Raw genomic sequence first — 22,178 nt, 5'->3', positions numbered from 1 at the left:
TAGTGCCCTAAACTGTTTTTATTGATTTTCCTTTTTGAACTAAGAGCACATCAAAAACAGTGCAGCTAGGCAAGCATTCTTCCTTTGTTGAGCAATGTTTTAACATTTGTTTATAAATACAGAACTCCTGAGCTCCTTTCCTTCTTTTAAGTTCCCTTGCAGGCACTGCCCTAATTACGAGTCCTTTCATGATTTAAATGCAAGTGAATCAAGGCAGAACCCCAAGGGGGCCTCAAGCTTGCTTTCTTCTAATACTAATACAGATGAGTCACAAATATGGTTTTATCATAAGCAGAACCCACCTCTGAGAAGTAAACTCTTGTATCTTTATTTCCCACTTGGCCAAGTTGGGCTAACCACTGAGGATAAATAAAGTGACATGTAAAAGCTGAAAGGCTACAGAACCAAAGAAACCCAGGGTACCCTGTGATGGCACGGTTGGGCGCCCTGATTGTGGGCGGCTCTCAGGTTTCTGAGACCCCCACAGAGGACCTCTGAGCCCCCTCTCCATCTGCCATTCTGCCTTGATCAATTTCTGTTTCCCTCTGGGCTGCCTGCCCATGGCTGCTTTATTGCTATTCTCAGCTTGTTACCATGTTTGTTGGGAGGAAACTATGAAGAAAATGTGAAGTGTCCTTCTGGAAACTGGAGGGAGGGGGAGGGTGGTGGATATAATTCTATGCATTCTTAAATTTAAAGCATTTAGAAGTGTCCTTCGCATTTATGTCTATTCTCATCTTTATATACAGAGTCTTTCCTTTAGATTATTAATAAACATTACTCTCTATTACAAGACATTTAAAAAGATATGATTATAGTCAATATTCCAAAATGGTTCCGATTATTCCATTATTATCTTTTGAATTAAAGAAGGAAAGTCCAAATCTTGCAATGAAAACACTAGTGATATGAATCAAAGCTCCGTTTTGCATTCTGGAAAGCTTTCATCAAAACATTTTTCTGAATTTCTTACCCTAGAAGAGGCGTGTGATTAAAAGAAGAGGTGTGTTATTTAAAGAAACTTCTTTAAATAACAGGCCTATCAGTTCTTATCTGCAACTTTATCTCTGCTCCTAGAAAATCCTCTTTTTTGTTGTTGTTCTTACTTTTTAAAATATTTTCATTTTAATGGAGCATTGTTGATTTACAACGTGGTGTTAGTTTCAGGTATACAGCAACGTGATTCAGTTGTACATACACGTGTATTCATTCTCGTTTAGATTATTTTCTCATATAGGTTATCACAGATATTGGGGAAGTTCCCTATGCTATACAGTCGTCCCTTGTAGAAAACCTTAACTAAAGCCAGTGGAGAAATGAGATAACTGATTGTTAATAGTTTGGAACCGACGGAACACTATTACCAATCAAAGGGTTAAAGATAAGAAGGCAGTATCAGGATTTTGATTACGTAGAGCAATTGCATGTAATTACACCTACTGATGTCGAAGCAGAAAATAGTAGCAGTGACCATCCAGATAAGTTAATACACATAATAACAAACAACTAGCAGATTCTAGTGGACATCAGCTCATATAAGTGGAGCTCATGCAAGTTGTGTTCACATGAACCTGATTCTACTGAGTGAGAATTAAAATAGCAAACACACAGCTCTTTCCCCCAGAGCTGCCGTGTAGGTGGATGCTGCTCGAACTGGAAGCACTGCTGGTTGATGAATTCACTTTGCTGCTGAAGGTCCAGAGCTCAACTTTCAAAAAGGATTGGACAGAAGCCTCCCTCCACTGGTCCAAGTGTGGTACGTGGACGTCTGCAGGCCTTTATCCTTTCTTCCTTCTCTCTTTTCCTGGCTTTAATATGTACTGTAAAATGCTGCACATACTCTTTTTTTTTTTAACATCTTTATTGGAGTATAATTGCTTAACAATGTGTGTTAGCTTCCGCCGTATAACAAAGTGAATCAGCTATACGTATACATACATCTCCGTATCTCCTCCCTCTTGAGCCTCCCTCCCACCCTCCCTATCACCCCTCTAGGTGGTCACAAAGCACCGAGCTGATCTCCCTTTGCTATGTGGCTGCTTCCCACTAGCTATGTGTTTTACGTTTGGTAGTGTATATATGTCCATGCCACGCTCTCAGTTCGACCCAGCTTACCCTTCCCCCTCCCTGTATCCTCAAGTCCATTCTCTATGTCTGTGTCTTTATTCATGTCCTGCCCCTAGGTTCTTCAGAGCCATGTTTTGTTTTTTAGAGTCCACATATATGTGTTAGCATACAGTATTTATTTTTCTCTTTCTGGCTTACTTCACTCTGTATGACAGTCTCTAGGTCCATCCACCTCACTGCAAATAACTCAATTTGGTTTTCTTTTTATGGCTTAGAAATACACCATTGTATATATGGCTGCACATACTCTTGGTTAAGAGCTGGCTCTGCCATTTACTAGCTGTATTACCACCAGCAAATGACAACCCCAGTTTCCTTATCAGTAAAATCAGGAAATAACAGTATCTACCTCGTAGGATTTTTGTGAGACCTGAACGATGTGGTGCACATGGAGGGTTAGCATGGTGCCTCCCACAGAGAACCTTCTGTGTTAGCCATGCTTCCTCCTGTTATTACTTGGAACCAGACATTATATTCTAACTGTTATTATGTCAGAATCTGGAGTGTTCTTTAAACCAACTGAACCACCTGCGTAGTGGACAGGCTGCTGAATACACTGATGGGACAGCCTGGGTCCTTGTTACATGGCCCTAGAGGGCAGGAAAATTCAGACGGAAAATTCACAATGAAGACAAACCAACATGACTCCCCAGAAGTTTAGACGCGTTTCTTACGAAAGACACAGCTCTCACTACTTTTATCTAAGTACCTCAAAGGGTCTCACCATGTGATCTCCCAATGGTAAGAGAAGCAATGTTATATAAGAATCAGCGACCATGAGCAAAATAACTCAACCTCATGGAATACTGTGAATGAAATGGTAAAGCTACTACTAAGAAAAGCCTTTAGGAAAAAAAACTTTAGGCAAATCAGAAAAGTATTAATGGTCAGGCACAGAGAGAGCTCAGAGAATACAGAGCAGGGGTACACCTGCCAAGACTCTGAAGCAACCCTCCGGTCCCTCTCTAGAGGGATGTGGCACACAAGCTATAGGACCTGTCCTCACTGCTTCTTCAATACACTGGTGGAGCATTCCGTGTGGATGAGACACAAGGTGAGAGCCCCAACTGAGGATAACGTTTGTCCAAGATCTCCAAGCCTCTCTCAAAGCCTTGTATTAAGCACTGTTGGTACAGGATTTGGAGAGAATAAACTAAAACAATATGCTTCTTTCTATTCTAGCTCCTTGAGCACTAAGACCACAGTTTGGACTTATTACCGACATACTGACAGATAAACAGAAACAGACTTTAAGCATAAACAATGATACATATTTAAATTCAATGCAAAAAAAGGGGGCACTGAGGGAAGAGGGATTAATACAAATGACTCTCTGAAATCTGTATTTTGTCATGTATGTATTTGCCTGGTTCTATTGCCAATATTTAGATGGTCTGGCCTCACTGTGAAATTACAGCAGAAAAAAAGGCCAGTTCCATGGATGTGTGATAACTGTCTTTGTGGACAAAGGAATTTGACTTATTCTTTTCTGAGGGTGGATGGTGATGCTCGGTGAGCATCTGCAACGTGGTGGATAGCCAATGTGGGAAGAGAGACCCTCTTATTTGAGAGGAAGAGGGGTAAAGGGGAGACAGTGAAGAGGAAGGAGGCTGGACCACCACCTGGCCAGCACAGCGCTCACGACCAAAAAGATATGCTGACCGACGGGAAATTCTACCCAACGTCGGGGATGTTTCACCCTCTTGTCTCTCCTGGACTTTACCTGTGACCTTTTACCTGAGAGTCACTCTTGCTCCCACCTGGGGACACCTTAGGGTCAGGAAGTCAGTGATGCATGTATTTGCAAAAAGCTGATGGTGTGAACTGAAGGAGGAGTGTGGCGGGTTCAGATTCTCACCAGCACAGCTACCCAACTGCATCTTCTGACTTCAATTACTAACCTGCGTGGTTACAAAAAATGATTTTTAAAAACCGGCGGAAGTCACCACGTCTCTGCTTGGTGTGTGTAGAGACGGGCTTGGTTCCCTGTCCAACTGAGGCCGTATTTTCCACTGCGAACCTCATCCGACTAAGTAAACGAGCCCCCACAGCCTGTCTCAACGGAGTCTTGGGGAGCCGGGCACCACCCAGGGCGTCTCCGTCGCTCCATCCGTCACCAGCCGCGTGCTCACCGGTGCCAATGCCCCCTCTGAGGCACCGAGTGAGCTGACTACCCTTAACCCCTGAAGGACAAGCAGCTACTCTGCCAGCAGGGCTCTGCTGTGTTCCAAGCTGAAAAGCCACAGTATCATCACTCACTCTGACTACAATAATGAGTACTTTGTCTTTCAATGGCCAGAAGAATAACGATTTAAGGATGTCCTTTCTCATCCAGCAGGGTTATGTATTGCTTTGAAAACTGTCTTTCCAAATACGTGGATCTCTGTCCCCTTCTCCCTCCCACCAGCCTCCACTTGGTTCTCACCCACCATCTCCTCTGCACCCTGCAGACCCTGCCCTGCTGCCCGAATCTGCCAGCAGTGGCTGCTCTGGACTCGGAGCCACCAGCTTTCACCAACACTGGCTGGGAGCCCCGAGGGGCCAGGGGAGGACAACCCACCCAGGGGCGGATGCACTGAGCCCCGGCGTGGTCCTGGCGGGAGGGGTGAGAAGCAGCTGGGAAGTGAGCCTCGTCCTCACCAGGCCTGTTGTTCCCCAAGGGCTCTGGTCCCTGAAGCTGACTAGTCACTGCTGATCGACTGTTACCACACGGAGTGGTAAAGGTTTCCTTTTTTCATTTCTTTAAATTTAGCTTTGGATCGTATTTATTAGTACCAAAGGTCAATGTTTCTATCCAGAAAATGAAAATTAACTACATTCATAAGGCATTGAGGACTGCCCTGGTGGTGCAGTGGTTAAGAATCCGCCTGCCAATGCAGGGGACACGGGTTCGAGCCGTGGTCCGGGAAGATCCCACATGCTGTGGAGCAACTAAGCCCATGTGCCACAACTACTGAGCCCTGTGCTCTAGAGCCCGTGAGCCACAACTACTGAGCCTGCGCTCTAGAGCCCGTGAGCCACAACTACTGAAGCCCGCGTGCCTACAGCCCGTGCTCTGCAACAAGAGAAGCCACCGCAATGAGAAGCCCACGCACTGCAACGAAGATCCAGTGCAGCCAGAAATAAATAAATAAAACAAATAAATTAAAAAAAAAAAGTAAGGCATTGAAGTGAACAGCTGTATTTCTTCTCAGCAGGACAAAAGGAAATTATAGATGGACAAGATAAACAGTTTTCTACTCCTCAAGGTGTGTGTGTCCTTGGAAGTGCCATCAGAAATGCAACAAAAAAACCAGAGGAAAACAGGATTCAAGGGCACTCAGCAGCCCAGTGATAGGCCTGGAACAAGTGTGGTAAGATGTCGGACAGGCAAAGGGGTCAGGAGGGTGTTAAGCGAGGTGCTGGGGTGGGGTTAGGATGAGGGGTTCAGGCTCCCAAAAGGTAGAAAGACAACCCCGGAGGCCTGGGGGGTGGGGAGTGACCTGAAAGGCTGGCGGTCAAAGGGGATCCTGAAGTCCAACCCAACACACAGAAGCATCCCCGAGACGGGGAAAATCCTGGCTAGGGACCTGTTGCCACGAGGCTGAAGGTCCCAGTAGCTGAGACTTGGTCTTGGTCAATTATTTAACTGAACTTGGTTTCTGCTCTTTTTTTTTTTTTGAAGCTGAAACAAGCAGCTTACCTATCTATCTATCTATTTATTTATGGCTGTGTTGGGTCTTAGTTGCAGCACGAGGGCTCTTCATTGTGGTTCGTGGGTTTCTCTCTAGTTGTGGCGCCCGGGCTTAGTTGCTCCGCAGCATGTGGGATCTTCCTGGACCAGGGATGGAACCTGCGTCCCCTGCACTGGCAGGAGGATTCTTAACCACTGGACCACCGGGGGAGTCCCCTGGTTTCTGTTCTTCTTAATCTTGCTTCCAGATCACTTGGCTTAGAGACCTGTCCCCCACCAGAGCTGTGCCACATATTATCATGCATATCTTTGTGGGGAAAAGAAGGGAAGGACAGACAAGGCAACTCTCACAGCAGAGTGGCTGGTGAGACTGGGATGTGAACCCCAGGCCACCACTACCCGCACTTCAACCGCACGATCGACCAGCGACTTCCACCGCCCGGTGCTGTTCGGAGAAAGTCTGTGATGCCCAGGGAGAGCTCGGTACTTTAGACTTGTCTCTGGCACTGGGTGGATTATAACTGTTTGGTACTGTAATTATGATAAATACCATCTTTAACACTGAAAAAAATTATAAGCCACACAATGGCCGCAGATTGTCTATAGCATTCCTCTGTACACAGAATAAGGAAAAAGATGTTTTTCCTGCTTTCAAGGATGTTTTTCTTCCTTTTATTATCCCACAGTCCCATAAGGTCTTGCTGTGTTTATTTGACTGATGAAACAATGAAGCTTTTAAACTTCTACACCGAGAAACAGAAAAGACACCATAAAAGAAACACATTATTATGGCCTCAACCATCTGTGCTGTAGGATACACAGACTCAAAAATAGTTTTGCTTCAACTGCGACTAACAGACCGGGTTGCCATCTGGGAATTGGAACAAAGACATGAAACTTGGGCCCCTGCCCTCCTGGTTCCTGCGCAGGACTCTGCTTAACCCCTTGAGTGCCAGGCTGCACTGGGGGCCCTGGACTCCGTGTTCCCGTGAAAGCACGACCTTGTTCGTTTGACCTCACCCTCGGGGAAGGCAGTGTCCAGCTCAGCATGCTTTCACCTAAGGACTCTGCCTCCTGAACTTCTCAGCTTTCCTGTTATTAGTAAAGGGGATAATTCTTATTTACCTCCCTGCAGTATTGAAAGAAGTAATTTTTTGTTTTTGGCTGCATTGGGTCTTCGTTGCTGCATGCAGGGTTTCTCTAGTTGCGGCGAACGGGGGCTGCTCTTCCTTACGGTGCGCGGCCTTCTCATTGTAGTGGCTTCTCTTGTTGCGGAGCACGGGCTCTAGGTGCGCGGGCTTCAGTAGCTGTGGCATGCGGGCTCAGTAGTTATGGCTCGCAGGCTCAGTAACTGTGGCTCACAGGCTTAGTTGCTCCATGGCATGTGGGATCTTCCTGGACCAGGGCTCGAACCCGTGTCCCCTGCATTGGCAGGCGGATTCTCAACCACTGCGCCAACAGGGAAGTCCCTGAAAGAAGTAATCTTCTGTGAAATTATTCTAAAATGATGAAACTCAAATTATTTCCACCCATTTTTAACTTCCAACTAAGAAAAAAAAAATGTGTGTATGTCTCTGCCCAGTTTCACGTGGCTGGGTCTAGACTGAAGAGAAAATCTGGATTTGGACTGTGTTTCTTGCTGTCTCTGTTACAGCAGAATTGACCCTGCTCTTAATTTATTTATAACCTGACAGTTGACAGACCTTATGGTAAAGAACCCAAGTCTGGGTTAGGTTGGAAAGAGCACATATGTCTTGAGGTTTGGAATGTGAAGCAGATTCAGGACTTCAATTGAGGGGGCTTTATTTCCTCTTTTAAACCTATAAGAATCTTCCTTCGGTAGGTGAAAAAACTGGGACACAGACAAGTTAAATAATTCATCTGAAAGTCAGCTGTTAGGACCAGGACTCAAAAGCAAGCCTCTTCATAATGAAGATTAAATGAGCTAATCCACAAAAACATCAAGTAGATACTGGTTGGCAATAGTCTTGGGATGATCAAATGAGGTAGTTATGTGAGTGTCCTTTCAGTGCTAATAAGCGTTAGAAGTAAGAGAGAAACTTCCAGGATCTTATTTTTTAGATCCTTCTTGTGTCCCCAGGGCCTAAAATAATAGAAAACATTTACCATGCAGTAAAATCTTACGACGTGATATAAAATCGTAAGTTCACCTCTTCAAAATTTGTGTTTTGCCCAAGTTTAGAAAAAAATCAACTGAACGCTATTCTTCTGTAATTTTCTTTGACATCACAGAGCAGGTAAAATATAACAAATATTATTACGTTATTAATATATGCAGCCCCCAAAAAAATTAACTCTTGAGAAACGGGTGGAAAGCCCGTTCTTCTAAGTGCATCCTTTTATCGAATCAGCTAAAACCGTTGCATTGAACTGGTCCCCTGCTTCTTCCCTTGCTCTCCTGAAGTCCATCCTCAGCAGCACAGAAGGATCTCTGTGAAATGTGACGTCAGATCCTGTCACTCCTGCAGTTACCATTCTCCCTCAGAGGACAGGGTCCTCCTTGGTCTGCACGGTTTCCCAAGGCCCTGCACCCACTGGCTGGGCTCCCGCCTCTGCTCATGCTCTGCCCTCCTCCCTGCATCAGGGACCCTGGGACAGGCCTTCTTCTGGCCACCTTATCTTACATAATACCCCTCTCCCCCGGAGTATTAGGGCGTCGACTCCTTGAGCACTGGGAATTTAGTCTGTGTTTTTCACTGCAGGGTCCCTGGTGCCCCGTCAGTGCCCAGAGTAGGATCCAGTACATCTGTCCATGAACAAGAGGTCAGACTGGTCGACAGTTATCACCTCAGAGAGCTGTCTTTATGCCCTCTGCTTTCCAGACTAGCATGAGGCCCCCAAAAAGGACTCCCTGGGAGACTTCCTGAGCTAAGCAGCCAGGCTAACACCAAAAATTTGAAAAAGTAATTTTCCTCATTTTAAAGAAAAGCAGGCCTCTTATGACCACTGGAAAGCTTTCCAGGGATGATTGATTTTCAGTGCACTTTTTCAGTTTGATACTGAAGATTTTGCAGAAAATCATTTAAACACAAAATTCGACATTTCACACCAGAACCCTTTGGTCTCCACATAGGAAAGGAAACGTGGACAGAAAACAGTAATATATGCACACATACATTTTTTTCAAATGCAAGGGAACAAAAAGGTGTCTACACGCTGTCTCCAAGACAGTGGTACGTATGATAAAGAGAACCCCTCTGAGGTGACTCCAGGCTCTGCTTGAGATGCTCCCCTTTGGGGAGACTTCCACATCTCCCCTGGGGCAGATGATGACACAGCTGTGCACATCTGTCAGAACCCACTGAACTGTGCACGTAACATGGATGCCTCTTCTTGCATGTCAAGTACATTTCAATAAAGTTAAAAAATTACTTTGGAACAGTTAAAGACAAAAGAAACACTTCTTCCCTTTCCTTATAACTGCACAGTATTAAGAAGCGTCCTGAATATCTAAGAAAATGGATACATGATTAATATACAGACAAAACCCTCACAAACACTTAATTTCTCTGATACGGTCAAAATAATAAATGAAGCAGTTAAAGTACTTGTTTAAACGCCTGAAATGGGATATATGTTTTTTAAATTCCTATTTGATATTTGAGTTTAAGCTTCCAAGTTTTACTGTCTACTACCTTTTCCACCCTTTGAGTCATTAAAAAAAATGTTTTTTAACCTTTTTATTTTCCCTTTGACTTATTTTACATTACTTTTTCAAGTAGGATGACTCAACTACATTTCAAGTATAGTTTCAATGTTTTTTCCTTAAGTTTGAAATTAAACTCTTACTCCTGGTCCTTCTGCGCTGGCCTGGAGAGGCAGGCCCGGCCTGGGCGCCTCCTGCCTCTCCTCCCTGTGACCACCTCCTGGCTGTGTGAGGGCAGCGCAGGCTGTGGGACACGGATGAGTGTCGTACCCTCTGGAACTCAAGCCCTGCTTGCTATTTTATTTATTGATTTTAATTAATTTATTTATTTATGTTTGGCTGTGTTGGGTCTTCGTTGCTACACGCGGGCTTTCTCTAGTTGTGGCAAGCGGGGGTTACTCTTTGTTGTGGTGCGCGGGCTTCTCACTGCAGTGGCTTCTCATTGTGGAGCACGGGCTCTAGGCACGCGGGCTTCAGTGGTTGTGGCACATGGGCTCAGTAGTTGTGGCGCACGGGCTTAGTTGCTCTGCTGCATGTGGGATCTTCCTGGACCGGGGCTCGAACCCGTGTCTCCTGCAGTGGCAGGCGGATTCTTAACCACTGCGCCACCAGGGAAGCCCCCCTGCTTGCTATTTTAAACTCTCCTGATGCTTCTCTTTTCCCTCCTCAAAGCAATGTTCCTCCAATGACATCCCTCGTCACGCAGTTGGCGTGGGAAGCAGCCAGGCGCTCACCCACGTTTAAAGGCAAAAACACCCCCCTCCACGGGGGCAGCTACATATTCCAGGCGCCCTTGGAATGTGGCCCCCAAAGGACCAAGCGCTGGTTTCCAGGCAGCAGGAGCCCAGGCACACCACCTCCTGGGAATAAATACTCTGCTCCGAGAGAGGGAGTCACCGCTAAGCTGCAACTTTGAGCGTTTCCACTACGGGTCCGGCATAAACTGTGAGACGGCTTTTCTCCACACCTATTTATTTCAAGTGTTTAACGGGTACACACACAAATCACTGTACCCTTTGCAAAAGTCCACAACTTAATGAAACAGGCCTGCTGGATTTTATATTTTTTAAATAAACTGCCCTTAATCTAACATTCATTTAATTTAGGGATGGCCTTTAACAGACCACAACCTGTTTCTTCGTGAGCAAATATTTAAACGAGTTCATTGACTTTAAATGTCTGAAAGAGACTGAAGATAAAGGCCGAGAAGCTAGATTTATAGACGACTGGGTAATAATCAACTGCCTGCTCGAAGGGCGGGATCAAAGCCTTCAGCGTCTCCAGACCAGGACTCTCCCACCTCCCAGAAGGCAGCCAGCTGACCAGAGCTCTCAAAGCATCTCCAGACTCAAGGGACACGGTCCACAGACCCAGTGAAGGCAGCTAAACTGCCCTTTCCTGTTCTTCTTCTTATGCGGGACCAAGTGAATGGCTTACAAATATTTGGCAATTTTATATCGGGAGAAAAGACTGCACATAGAGCGCACGAGTGTAAGAAACAATTTGCTCTTCAAATTTTTTGATTTTTATAACTTTAATGAAGCTAGGGCTAAGGAAAGATAAATACCCGAAACAGCTAAATAATTGTTCAAAGCAGATGTATTTACCGCGCCCTTTTTTCTCTCTAAAGAGGCCAAGATGTTAAAACTGTCCTGCTACTTTTTCAATATCCTTGGAAAACGAGGCGTTTGCTATAACTAATTGTCAACCTATATTTAGAAAACAGTTGTTTCGCTCCAGAAGCAAATCTGCTTAAAAAACAGGTTAACCATTTGCAATGGAAATCATTTCAAAGAAATTACAGCAGTTTTTCTGTTTTCTGGAGAAGATTTCACCAAATGTGATGGGGCCTCCCTCCCCTCCCCTTTCTGCGTCCAGAGCAATAATGAAAACGGCAGTGCCTGTCGTGAGTGACATTAGAAAAGCCCAGGCGGGGTCCGTCGTTGAGGTGGACTTGGTCCCTCTGCTCTACACTAAATGGCAGGAAGTCACGGCGTGCCTGGCGCTCTGCGGCTGCCCCGTGGGGCCCTGCGGGATCCCCCCTCTGCACGCACAGGCTGCCTTTGCGCTTCTCCCTGCGTCCACCTCTCTGTCTGTCTCAGCTGCTCCCCCGCTTCCTGCCCTCCGCCGGGCTGGCTGGGCCGACAGAGCATCATCCACAGTAAAGCCTAGGTGGACCCCACGGGGGTTCACGAGGCATCCTCGAGGCAGGACATTCGTGCCGGGACCCTGCAGGGAGCCCCGGTGGATTTCTGTCTGTTTGGTTCCCCCATAAGCAACCTTCCGTGACCACTGTTTTAGACGGTTTGTCAATAAAGTAAGGGAATCACATAATACTGAGAAAAAGAAAGGGAGGAAAAGCAGAGAACTACGGAAAGTGGAAGGAAGAGAGGAGAATGGTTCCCTAAACCAAAGAATAAAGAGTGACCAGCACGGGGAACCTGCTTCAGATGCCTGGGGAGGCTGCCCTGCAGCCCAGGCTGTCTTCTTTGATCTCACTGTCCTCCTATTTCCCACCCTGTTCTGTTTTAACAGGAAAGACCCAAATCTTGAAGAAGCTGCCCTTCTCCACCATTTAGGAGGTCCAAGAGCCCCCATCTGTCCTGAAGCAGTCTGGAAGCCGGGCTCCACCAGCACCCCCAGGGCACCAGACCCCCCCACCCGACACTTAAGAGTCACGGCCTGAGGACCACAGACTCCGTGAGCATCCTCTGTAAACTGAACCGTTCATTAGCACAGGGTGGCTTTGTGGGCCTGTCCTGCAGAGGATCCAGGAAGGACTCCAGGAAGTCAGGCCACTAAGTATTAGCAAGCCCAGGAGAAGAACTCGCTGTTGCAGAATCAGAAAACACACACAGATGCAATAACATCACATGGTGTTTCCAAAGCAAATGGATTTGCTATAAATCTTTTGGATTATATGCATCTCTCTGCATCTCATTCTATGTCACTCACTCTGATCAGATTCAGTGAGTGTTTTAGTCCCTGGCAGTATGAAGAGTCCTGGGTGCTGGCAGGATGGCAGGAACTGGCTCCTGAACCTCAGGGGTTCAGCTGGAACACAGGTAGCAGCTGAGGTCACCTGTATTTCACCACAAGTAACTGGAAAACCCATACTGGCATCGATTTCAGAACACTCCCCATTATTTCCTTTTAAATTGGTTTTCTTTAAAAGAGGTGTTTACCAGGCACCCTTACTTCAAAACAATTTAGCATTGCAGATCAAGAGAGAAAAATATCAGTGCCTTTGGACACACAAACACCAGTGGGCATCCATCTACCTGCCCACCTGTGGAAGGCTCACGCAAACATGGACAGAGCAATGCGTGTGGCAGAGACAGCCCTGAAATCCAAAGCCCACGCCATACTCACTCGAAAATATCATTAATGTTTAGAATAGTACGTGAAAATTATATATCTCAAGTGGAAAAAGGATACAAAATTGTATGTACAGCATAATTACACCTATTTTAAAAAAAGATCAGTAGTAGAGAGAGAAAAATTACTGAAAAGAAAACCACCAGAAGGCTGTATTTTGTATGTGCTAATGCTGGAAATGTTTTGTTTATGATGTTCTCCCCTTCTATTTTTCTATTAAACTTTAAAAACTATCTTTAATGAGCAAATAATTCTTTTAAAAGTTTACTTTGAAATTAGTTTTACTCGTTATTTAGACGACAGTTTGAGTTTCCTTTGGAAAACAATCAATCTTTCATAATGGAATATATTACTTACGGGTGCAGAGACCTGCGGGTGTTCTGAGAGTACTGAGTCATGTAAATTCCTAAATAGTTGCAGGTTAGCACAGCTCCTGACTTTCCTTCTCCCCCACCGGGCGACTTATCTGATCGCTTATCTCTTCGGAATCACGTGGCTCATTTTACAAAGCCCCCAAGAACAAAGCAAACATCTAGGTTAAACACCCTTAAATAAAAACCGCTTTGAATTTTTTCAAAACCATTTGTTCCAACTACAGTTCCAAATTAAGTAAACACGCCTGAAAGAAATCACACCAAATCTGCATTTCTTATCAGGCCCGTGGCAGGACACAGTTCTAAAATTTCCTGGTGTTTTTCTCTATTTCTCCTAATGCTCTAAACAGCTGCACCTCATCAGGAGGTGAAGCTACGATGAGGGGCAAAGCCTGAAGCAGGGGTTTCTACCTAAAGGTTGCCATTTATTTATCTGCTTCTACAGCGATGTCAACCAGACATCCTCACAAATTAATGCTACAGGCAGACTAACTGATGTTCACACATCCATTATTACTTTGCGGGGAGAAGAGCTTAAAGCTCATGTTGGCTGGGCAGCGGGCACGAGGCCTTGGGCAATGGGACAGAGAGGAAAGCAGCCAGCCGGAGTAGGGACTCTTCAGCCTGATATTCTGGCCATCCGAGTAACCAAACGCAAAAGTCCAACGCAGCCCCTTTCTAGGTAACCTTCATTGCTCAGCCCCCAGTGCAGGGGGAGGACCAGCAAGGCAACATCAAAGCCAGCTGCATCTGAGACCCTCCCCGAGTGGGGCAGTTCCCAGCCCCCGTACCCCACAAAGGGTACACCTGGGGTGGGAGGGGCCGCAGGCACCATTGGGAAGAAGGCTGGTGTACTTCTGGATGCGATTCCATTCAGTTCTATCTAAACTCGGCCAACATGGCATGCTTAGCCCCATTTTCCAAGGAGTAAGTGGAGGTTCAAAGTGGTGAGCTGACTTGCCCGACGTGACGCCATCGGTCCAGGCAGAGCCTGGACGTGAATCCAGACTTCTTGATGGTCCCAGGCTGTGTCCTACACTCTGCTGCTGATAGACGCCAAGGTTCCGAGGACTCTTTAAGACTGGGCCAATATAAAGAGTCAGGGGGGATAGAAATTTCCTTCTAGTTTTTTTTTTAATATTTATTTTATTTATTTATTTTTACTTTTGGCTGCGTCAAGTCTTAGTTGCAGCACGCGGGCTTCTCTAGTTGTGTTGCGTGGGCTCTGTACTTTGTGGTGCACGGACTTAGTTGCCCCGCGGCATGCGGGATCTTAGTTCCCCGACTAGGGATGGAACCCGCGTCCCCTGCATTGGAGGGCGGATTCTTTACCACTGGATCACCAGGGAAGTCCCTCCTAGTTTTTGAAATCAGTTTACAAGGAATACAGGTATGCCCTACAGGGAGAGAAACGCCTATTGAGACATTCTTGATCACAAATCGAAGCTGCAGAGAACAGATCTGTTATCTGATGGCTAACGTCTCCTCCATCTCCTGTTACCCGCTGTCCAGTTGAGTGCGGCGGCTTCCCACACTCACTACTGGTCTTTGAACCACTGCCTCTGCTAAACACCAGACCCCCGGGCAGGCCCGCGGCCCTTTCTCCAGACAGCAATTTCTCCCAAATGCTAGGAGGTGAGGCCTAGGCACCCAGGAAGCACTGCATGGTAGAAGGGGCAAGGAAGGAGCTGAGAGCTTGGAGCTCCTGCCCGCCCGGACACCACACAGAGGATCACAGATACCGACCATCTCCTACTCACATCAGCCTTAGCCGGGAGGGGGGGCACCCCATTTTACAGACATGAAACCCAGCCCCCGGGGAGTTCAGTCACCCTCCACAGTTACACCAGCCAAGGCAAGGATGGGCCTGGGTGGGCCTTTGGAGAGCTGACGGAAATATGGGAAGTCTTCAGTCTTGTGCTTTCTGTTAAGTTTTCTCGTAATCTCGCGAAGCAAATCTTCGGTTTGCTTCAGGTATCATATAAAGAAAAAGTATTTACAGTCATTTAAAATTATTCTGGTGTTATTAACACAGACAGTCATCCTCTTTAAGGACTTCTTTGTTGCTTGCTATAAGCTGTGCATGTGGGGTACGATTTCGGTATGTCTTGTGGCAGCAGAAGCCCTACAATATCACAGCAGAGGAAACAAGGCCTCACCACGACCACTAACCCCAGCGGAGCCTCGGTGTTCCTGGGAAACCCACCGCTTAATCTAATCTAGCCCGTCCACTCTCTGGGATGAGACCCTCAGCCACTTGCGCCGGTCCAGCCTCACCCAGCAGAGGGGCACCTCGTGCCTGCCGCACACACAGCCAAGAACGAGAGCGCCGCGCCGGACTCTGGACGCACGAGCCCGGCTTCCTGCCCGCCTGCCCCCCGCCCGGCCCAGGTTACAGCACGGAGCCCTCGCCGCCACCTTCTCTGGGTCCTTCAACAAACCTCACGTGACATCACTCTTTTGTTCTCTCATATAGAACAGTCAGCCTCTCTCCACTGGACCTTCCCCTCAACCTGCAAACAGGCAGATGTGTCTCCTGCCTGCAAACAACACAAAACAAACCCCCTGGCCTGCCCGCGCCCTCCTGCGCATCCCCTTCCGGCCAGAGCTCTGGACCGAGTGGTCTTCCGTCGGCTCGCTCCTCTCCTTGCACATCCCCTACATCACCGTCATCTGGCTTCTGTCTCCATCACTCCCCAAAATGGCCGCCAAAGACCTCCGGGGCCAAGTCCAAGGGCACTTCCCGCCTCGGCTGACCCACCCCGCCCCTGCCCCGGCTTCCTCCTTCTCGGGCTCATCCTCCCCTGGCCGATCCTTAGATCACAGCTGGAAAGTCAGAGTCGGGGCAGCCCCCCTCCGGCTCCCGAGTCATCACCCATCACTTTTTCTTAAAGCCGCAGATCCTCCCAGGCGGGACTGATCGGTCGCCAGGTGCGTCCAGGTGTGCAGCGCCTGAGTGACTCGACAGCTAGCCGCCTGCACCCTAAGCTCCGTGAAGGGAAGGACTGGGTCTCTGTGTCCCATGGTGTGCACGCTCCCAGCAGGGACCCAAGTATTTGTTCAGCAGGTAAGTGGGAAAGGCTGTACCTCCCAGGACGATGGTGTTTACCTGCACCCATCGGATTCTCTCCTTCAGGAGCCTGACCAGGGAAGTACACACCCCAGCGGCCCGCTGAGAGTATTGGGGGGACGGGGGACTGAAGCAGAGCCTGAAAAAGTAGCTGCAGCGAGCGTCCTGCTGCAAAGGCCACAGCCCCCAGACTCCAGGGCTGCCGCTGGGCCTGGGGAGTCAGGCCTCCCACTGCCACGTGTATCACTGAAACAAGCCCCATCATTCCAGGTAGCTTGAGAGGTGCCACCACCTTCGAGCTTAGAGTCTAAATAACACAGCAACTCCTCTGGGGAAAATCACTGAAGGAGCAGTTTTTCGTGGATGAGTTCAAAAGCCCGAAGCAGAAGAAATGAAAACATAAGGCGCCTTACATAATGTCCCCCAAAGACCTCAAGATCTCTTTTGAAGAGATTAGCTGCGTTCTGGAATTATTCCCAAGAACTGTGCCAAAGGCAGCAAGCTTTCCTTCCAAGTGATAAGGATTAAGTTTCACTAAAGACCACCAGACAGTTGTTTCATAATTCCAAAAGCTATTAGCTGTGTGTACTGCATTTCTGACTCTGAAAAATAATTTATATTTCTTTGCTTTCTAAAAAGTCTCATATAGGGAGAAACATATCTATACACATAAATTAAACTAGCCAATTTTCTTTTCAAATTATAACGTACGGCTTTACAAGACATTAAAGGTTAAATGTGAAATCTACATTTAAAGGCTAATTTATGATGTCCAAGCTTAGCCAGATCCCCAAAGGCAAAAAATTCCAGTGCCTCAGACTTACGACTAGATTACATTAAATTTAAACTCAATAAATTAAAGGGAAAAAAAAAACCTCTAGGACTTTCGAACTCTAAACTGGTCAATACTGGTTTCTTCCCTAAATCTTTTTATGGTAGTTTAGCATGAAAGGCATAATCTTGCCCTTCTGGACGAAATGATGGCCGAGCTGAGCCACTGGCAAGACTCGGTTGCTGCCACAGTTTACCTGGCAAGGGGACGTGTCCTTCTATGGGCTGGGTAGCAAATAGAGACTCTTTCAGTACCTCCCCTATGTTAGATTTTTAGAGCTTTTGTTAAATGACGAACCTCAAAGCAAATAATACAGGAAAACGTTAACATGGAGTGGGTTACACCAGCCAACTGAGAACAGACCGGACAGCTGGGTTTTTCCAGCGAGACCGTAGGGCGTGGGGGGCAAGAACACAGTATTTGGAGTTAGACCTGGGATTGAATAGTGTCCCTGCCAATTACCAGCCAACAATGGAACGTTATTAACCCCTCTGGACCCAGCATCCTCAATGACAAATGCGAGCTGCTGATGAGACGTTGAGAAAATTAAGTAAAACAAATTGTGACCAATACACAACAGGTACTCAATACGGCATCTGTTAATTGCAATGAATTATTTGGCGAACGTTTACCTATTATAAAGATGGGGGTCAAGGTAGGTTTCTATAAAACTTGGAAAGGGTCAAGTTCTTTGCCTTTCCATCACTTCAAATGTAGAAAGTAGTGCGTTTTGGTAAAGGACCTGACAGCAGGGACTGCAAAATGCCATGACGTTCTTGGAAACAAAAGTGACCTCATCAGATAATGCGCCCATGTGACCTCATCAGATAATGCGACCATGTGACCTCATCAGATAACGCGACCCTGTGACCTCATCAGATAATGCGACCCTGTGACCTCATCAGATAATGCGACCATGTGACCTCATCAGATAATGCGACCATGTGACCTCATCACATAATGCGACCATGTGACCTCATCACATAATGCGACCGTGTGACCTCATCACATAATGCGACCGTGTGACCTCATCACATAATGCGACCATGTGACCTCATCACATAATGCGCCCATGTGACCTCATCACATAATGCGACCGTGTGACCTCATCACATAATGCGACCATGTGACCTCATCACATAATGCGACCGTGTGACCTCATCACATAATGCGACCATGTGACCTCATCACATAATGCGCCCATGTGACCTCATCACATAATGCGCCCATGTGACCTCATCACATAATGCGACCGTGTGACCTCATCACATAATGCGACCGTGTGACCTCATCACATAATGCGACCATGTGACCTCATCACATAATGCGCCCATGTGACCTCATCACATAATGCGACCGTGTGACCTCATCACATAATGCGACCATGTGACCTCATCACATAATGCGCCCATGTGACCTCATCACATAATGCGCCCATGTGACCTCATCACATAATGCGCCCATGTGACCTCATCACATAATGCGACCATGTGACCTCATCACATAATGCGCCCATGTGACCTCATCACATAATGCACCCATGTGACCTCATCACATGATGCGCCCATGTGACCTCATCAGATAATGCGCCCATGTGACCTCATCAGATAATGCGCCCATGTGACCTCATCAGATAATGCGACCATGTGACCTCATCACATAATGCGCCCATGTGACCTCATCACATAATGCGACCATGTGACCTCATCACATAATGCGACCATGTGACCTCATCAGATAATGCGCCCATGTGACCTCATCAAATAATGCGCCCATGTGACCTCATCAGATAATGCGCCCAATGTGACCTCATCAAATAATGCGCCCATGTGACCTCATCAGATAATGCGCCCATGTGACCTCATCACATAATGCGCCCATGTGACCTCATCAAATAATGCGCCCATGTGACCTCATCAAATAATGCGACCATGTGACCTCATCACATAATGCGCCCATGTGACCTCATCACATAATGCGCCCATGTGACCTCATCAAATAATGCGCCCATGTGACCTCATCACATAATGCGCCCATGTGACCTCATCAAATAATGCGCCCATGTGACCTCATCAAATAATGCGCCCATGTGACCTCATCAAATAATGCGCCCATGTGACCTCATCAAATAATGCGACCATGTGACCTCATCAAATAATGCGCCCATGTGACCTCATCACATAATGCGCCCATGTGACCTCATCACATAATGCGACCCTGTGACCTCATCAGATAATGCGACCCTGTGACCTCATCAGATAATGCGACCCTGTGACCTTATCAGATAATGCGACCATGTGACCTCATCAAATAATGCGACCATGTGACCTCATCAAATAATGCGACCATGTGACCTTATCAAATAATGCGACCAATGACTTTCAATGGATAAAAGGGTCTTCTGTCACAAAAAGAAGCAAGAGGTCAGATCCCATGCATGGAAAATTATATTAAACTAATCCCTAAATAAACATCTGTATTACTCATGTTCCCCGAAAGTCAAGAGCAACTCATGCAGGGATGGCGCCCTCCTCCAGCCTTCCTCCTGGACCTCGCTGCTCCCACAGCTCAGGAAGGCCCTGCTCAGCAGAGACAAGCCTGCCCTGAGCACACCTGGAGGCCGGGGTTGGGGGGCGCCCGCCCTCTGACGTCTCTCCTGGCCCCTCACTGGTGGGTTTTCATTGGCCAGACTTGTATTTAGGATTAAGAAGAGTGAGGAATCACTCTTCCCTATTCAAAGTCAATGGAGGTTGATAACCTGAAACAAACACCTTTTTCATCTAAGGAAAAAATATGGTCAAAAAGTTCAACTGATGTTAATACAAAGAAGAAAAGGCACAATTTTCTCTTTACCAACACGTAATGGGTTTTCTCTTTTTACTTATTTGTTAAATGAGAAAAGTGAAGGAGGGAATGAAATGAACTAGGATGCACACTCATTCGGCAGGTGATTGCCATTCCCCGAGGGGGGTGCCTCCAGAAACGCCTGGGAGCCACCCCATGACAGCGTGTGGGGCCTAGGAAGAGCCCGGCACAAAGACACGACGCAGTAGGATGTGGACCCCCTAGTTAACTGGAGTTGCCTGAGTTATGATCTAGAATGAAAGATAAGAGTCTGGGGCTTCCCTGGTGGCGCAGTGGTTGAGAGTCCGCCTGCCGATGCAGGGGACACGGGTTCGTGCCCCGGTCCGGGAGGATCCCACATGCCGTGGAGCGGCTGGGCCCGTGAGCCATGGCCGCTGAGCCTGTGCGTCCGGAGCCTGTGCTCCGCAACGGGAGAGGCCACAACAGTGAGAGGCCCGTGTACCGCAAAAAAACCCCCAAAACAAACAAACAAACAAAAAAGATAAGCGTCTGAATGGAACATGGCAGCAGCAATGCCTCTGTGCTTCACCCGAGATTCCAATCAATGGATGCAGTTTGCTGACTGAGACACACAACAGAAGGGCTTTCTGTCCTGCTGGACTCCTGATAAAAGGCCACGCACTCTCAGCCGCGCAGTAGAGAGAGATTTTGTTCCATTTGCCCAGTGAAGAAAGGTTTTTAAAAAGGCCCAGAGCCCCTCTGCTCTTTGTATGGCGTTACTCACAGTGTGGCTCGTAGTGGGGCGGGGGGTCTCCGCAAGGCACACACTCCATGTCTTGAAAACCAACAAGTTTGGTCTTCCTGTAAAATCTAGAAGAGAAAGGGAAATAATAATCCTTGTTAGCATTTTCATCTAAGCTCACAGTTGCAGCAAACAGACTTATGTGATAAATTACTGGCAGTCTCCATTACCAGTTCTAGCGTTTAAAAAAAGGTTATCAAAGGCTTAACGATAACAGCAGACAGACACATCCTTAGAAAGGTCTCTGAGCACGCGGTGAACGCTTAGGAAATAACAATTCACTAAATGTAACTTTGCAGGTTCTACTCAGCCGCACTTTTCACACACTGAGGTGGGGTGCCCGTGAGGGCGTATGAAATCTGGACATTTCTACTGTCATTTAAATGACAAAATGCCTTGTGAAGTGCTAGTTTTTAACCTTTGAAATTCAGAGACCAAAAATGCTAAGCAAACCGTAAAACTATTGGAAAAATGCAGGCAGATACTGATACAATCGTGATAAAAGGGGGCATCTTTCTAGGCATGACAAGAAACCCAGGAGCCAGAAAGGAAGAGATTAACAGCTCTGAACACACACGCGTGTGCGCGTGTGCACACACACAGACGCACAAATACTAGAGGCATCTGAAGAGCAAAAACAAAGTATCATCAACATAGTGGGCAAAAGAAAATTGGAAGATAGTTCTAGTCATGGTATTGACTATAACTTAAGACTATAACATAAAACTTAAAAATCATTATGGTGAAAGTGAACAAGGCAACTGAAAAACAGGCAAAAAACACTAATTCCCAAAAGAAGAACATTTCATAATTTTAAAACTTCACAATTAAAACTAAAAAGATGATGCAATTAAATTTTAAAAATTAACAGTAAAATGGTTAACCTCATTACTAACAAGTAAGTGCAAATTGCAGTGAAAATATACCATTTTCACTTAGAAAGTTGGGAAGGTGTTGGCGTGAGTCTAGGTAAATAGGCACTTGTGTTTATTGTCAGTGGGTATATAAATTGACACTTTAGGAGGACAGTTAGCTGTAGGCCATCAGAACTCAATAGAATAGTTTACATTCTACCCAGTAATTTAATTTTTTGAAACTTATCTTCAAAAAATAATCAACTGGGTGAAGCTGGATGTAAAGAGTGTAACCACCGCATTGCTCATAAGAGAAAAAAAGCCAACGAGGCACAGTCCCATACCCAAAGCGGACATGACCAGCCATGGTAGACCCAGGCTGTGGAATACAAAGGGGCCTTTAGAAATGATGATGCAGATCTACATATCTATTTTTTATAGATATTTTTTAATTTATGAAATATCAATAAGTGGAAAAGAAAGAAGTGTGAATAATATAATGCCATTTTGCACAAACACACACTTTGGTATAGATTCTTTCAGATCATTTATTTACCAATGCAGCTAACAACAATTTTTGTGTATATATTGGCATT

General features: G+C 46.4%; 1 protein-coding gene across 1 annotated transcript in view; it reads right to left on the bottom strand.

Moving 5' to 3' along the window:
- TNFRSF19 (TNF receptor superfamily member 19) overlaps window positions 1-22,178 on the bottom strand; it is a gene marked incomplete at its 3' end in the record, with an annotated part of 70,927 nt that overhangs the window by 22,981 nt on the left and 25,768 nt on the right. The window contains exon 4 of the mRNA XM_081214730.1: window positions 20,711-20,796. Coding sequence (XP_081070856.1) covers window positions 20,711-20,796 — 86 coding nt within the window. The remainder of the gene's footprint in view (window positions 1-20,710; window positions 20,797-22,178) is intronic.

Source organism: Mesoplodon bidens, assembly GCF_964165515.1.
Source record: "Mesoplodon bidens genome assembly, chromosome: 17".
Taxonomy (NCBI): domain Eukaryota; kingdom Metazoa; phylum Chordata; class Mammalia; order Artiodactyla; family Ziphiidae; genus Mesoplodon; species Mesoplodon bidens.
The sequence above is the reverse complement of the archived record's forward strand: the minus strand, read 5'-3'. Positions and strand labels throughout refer to the sequence as shown.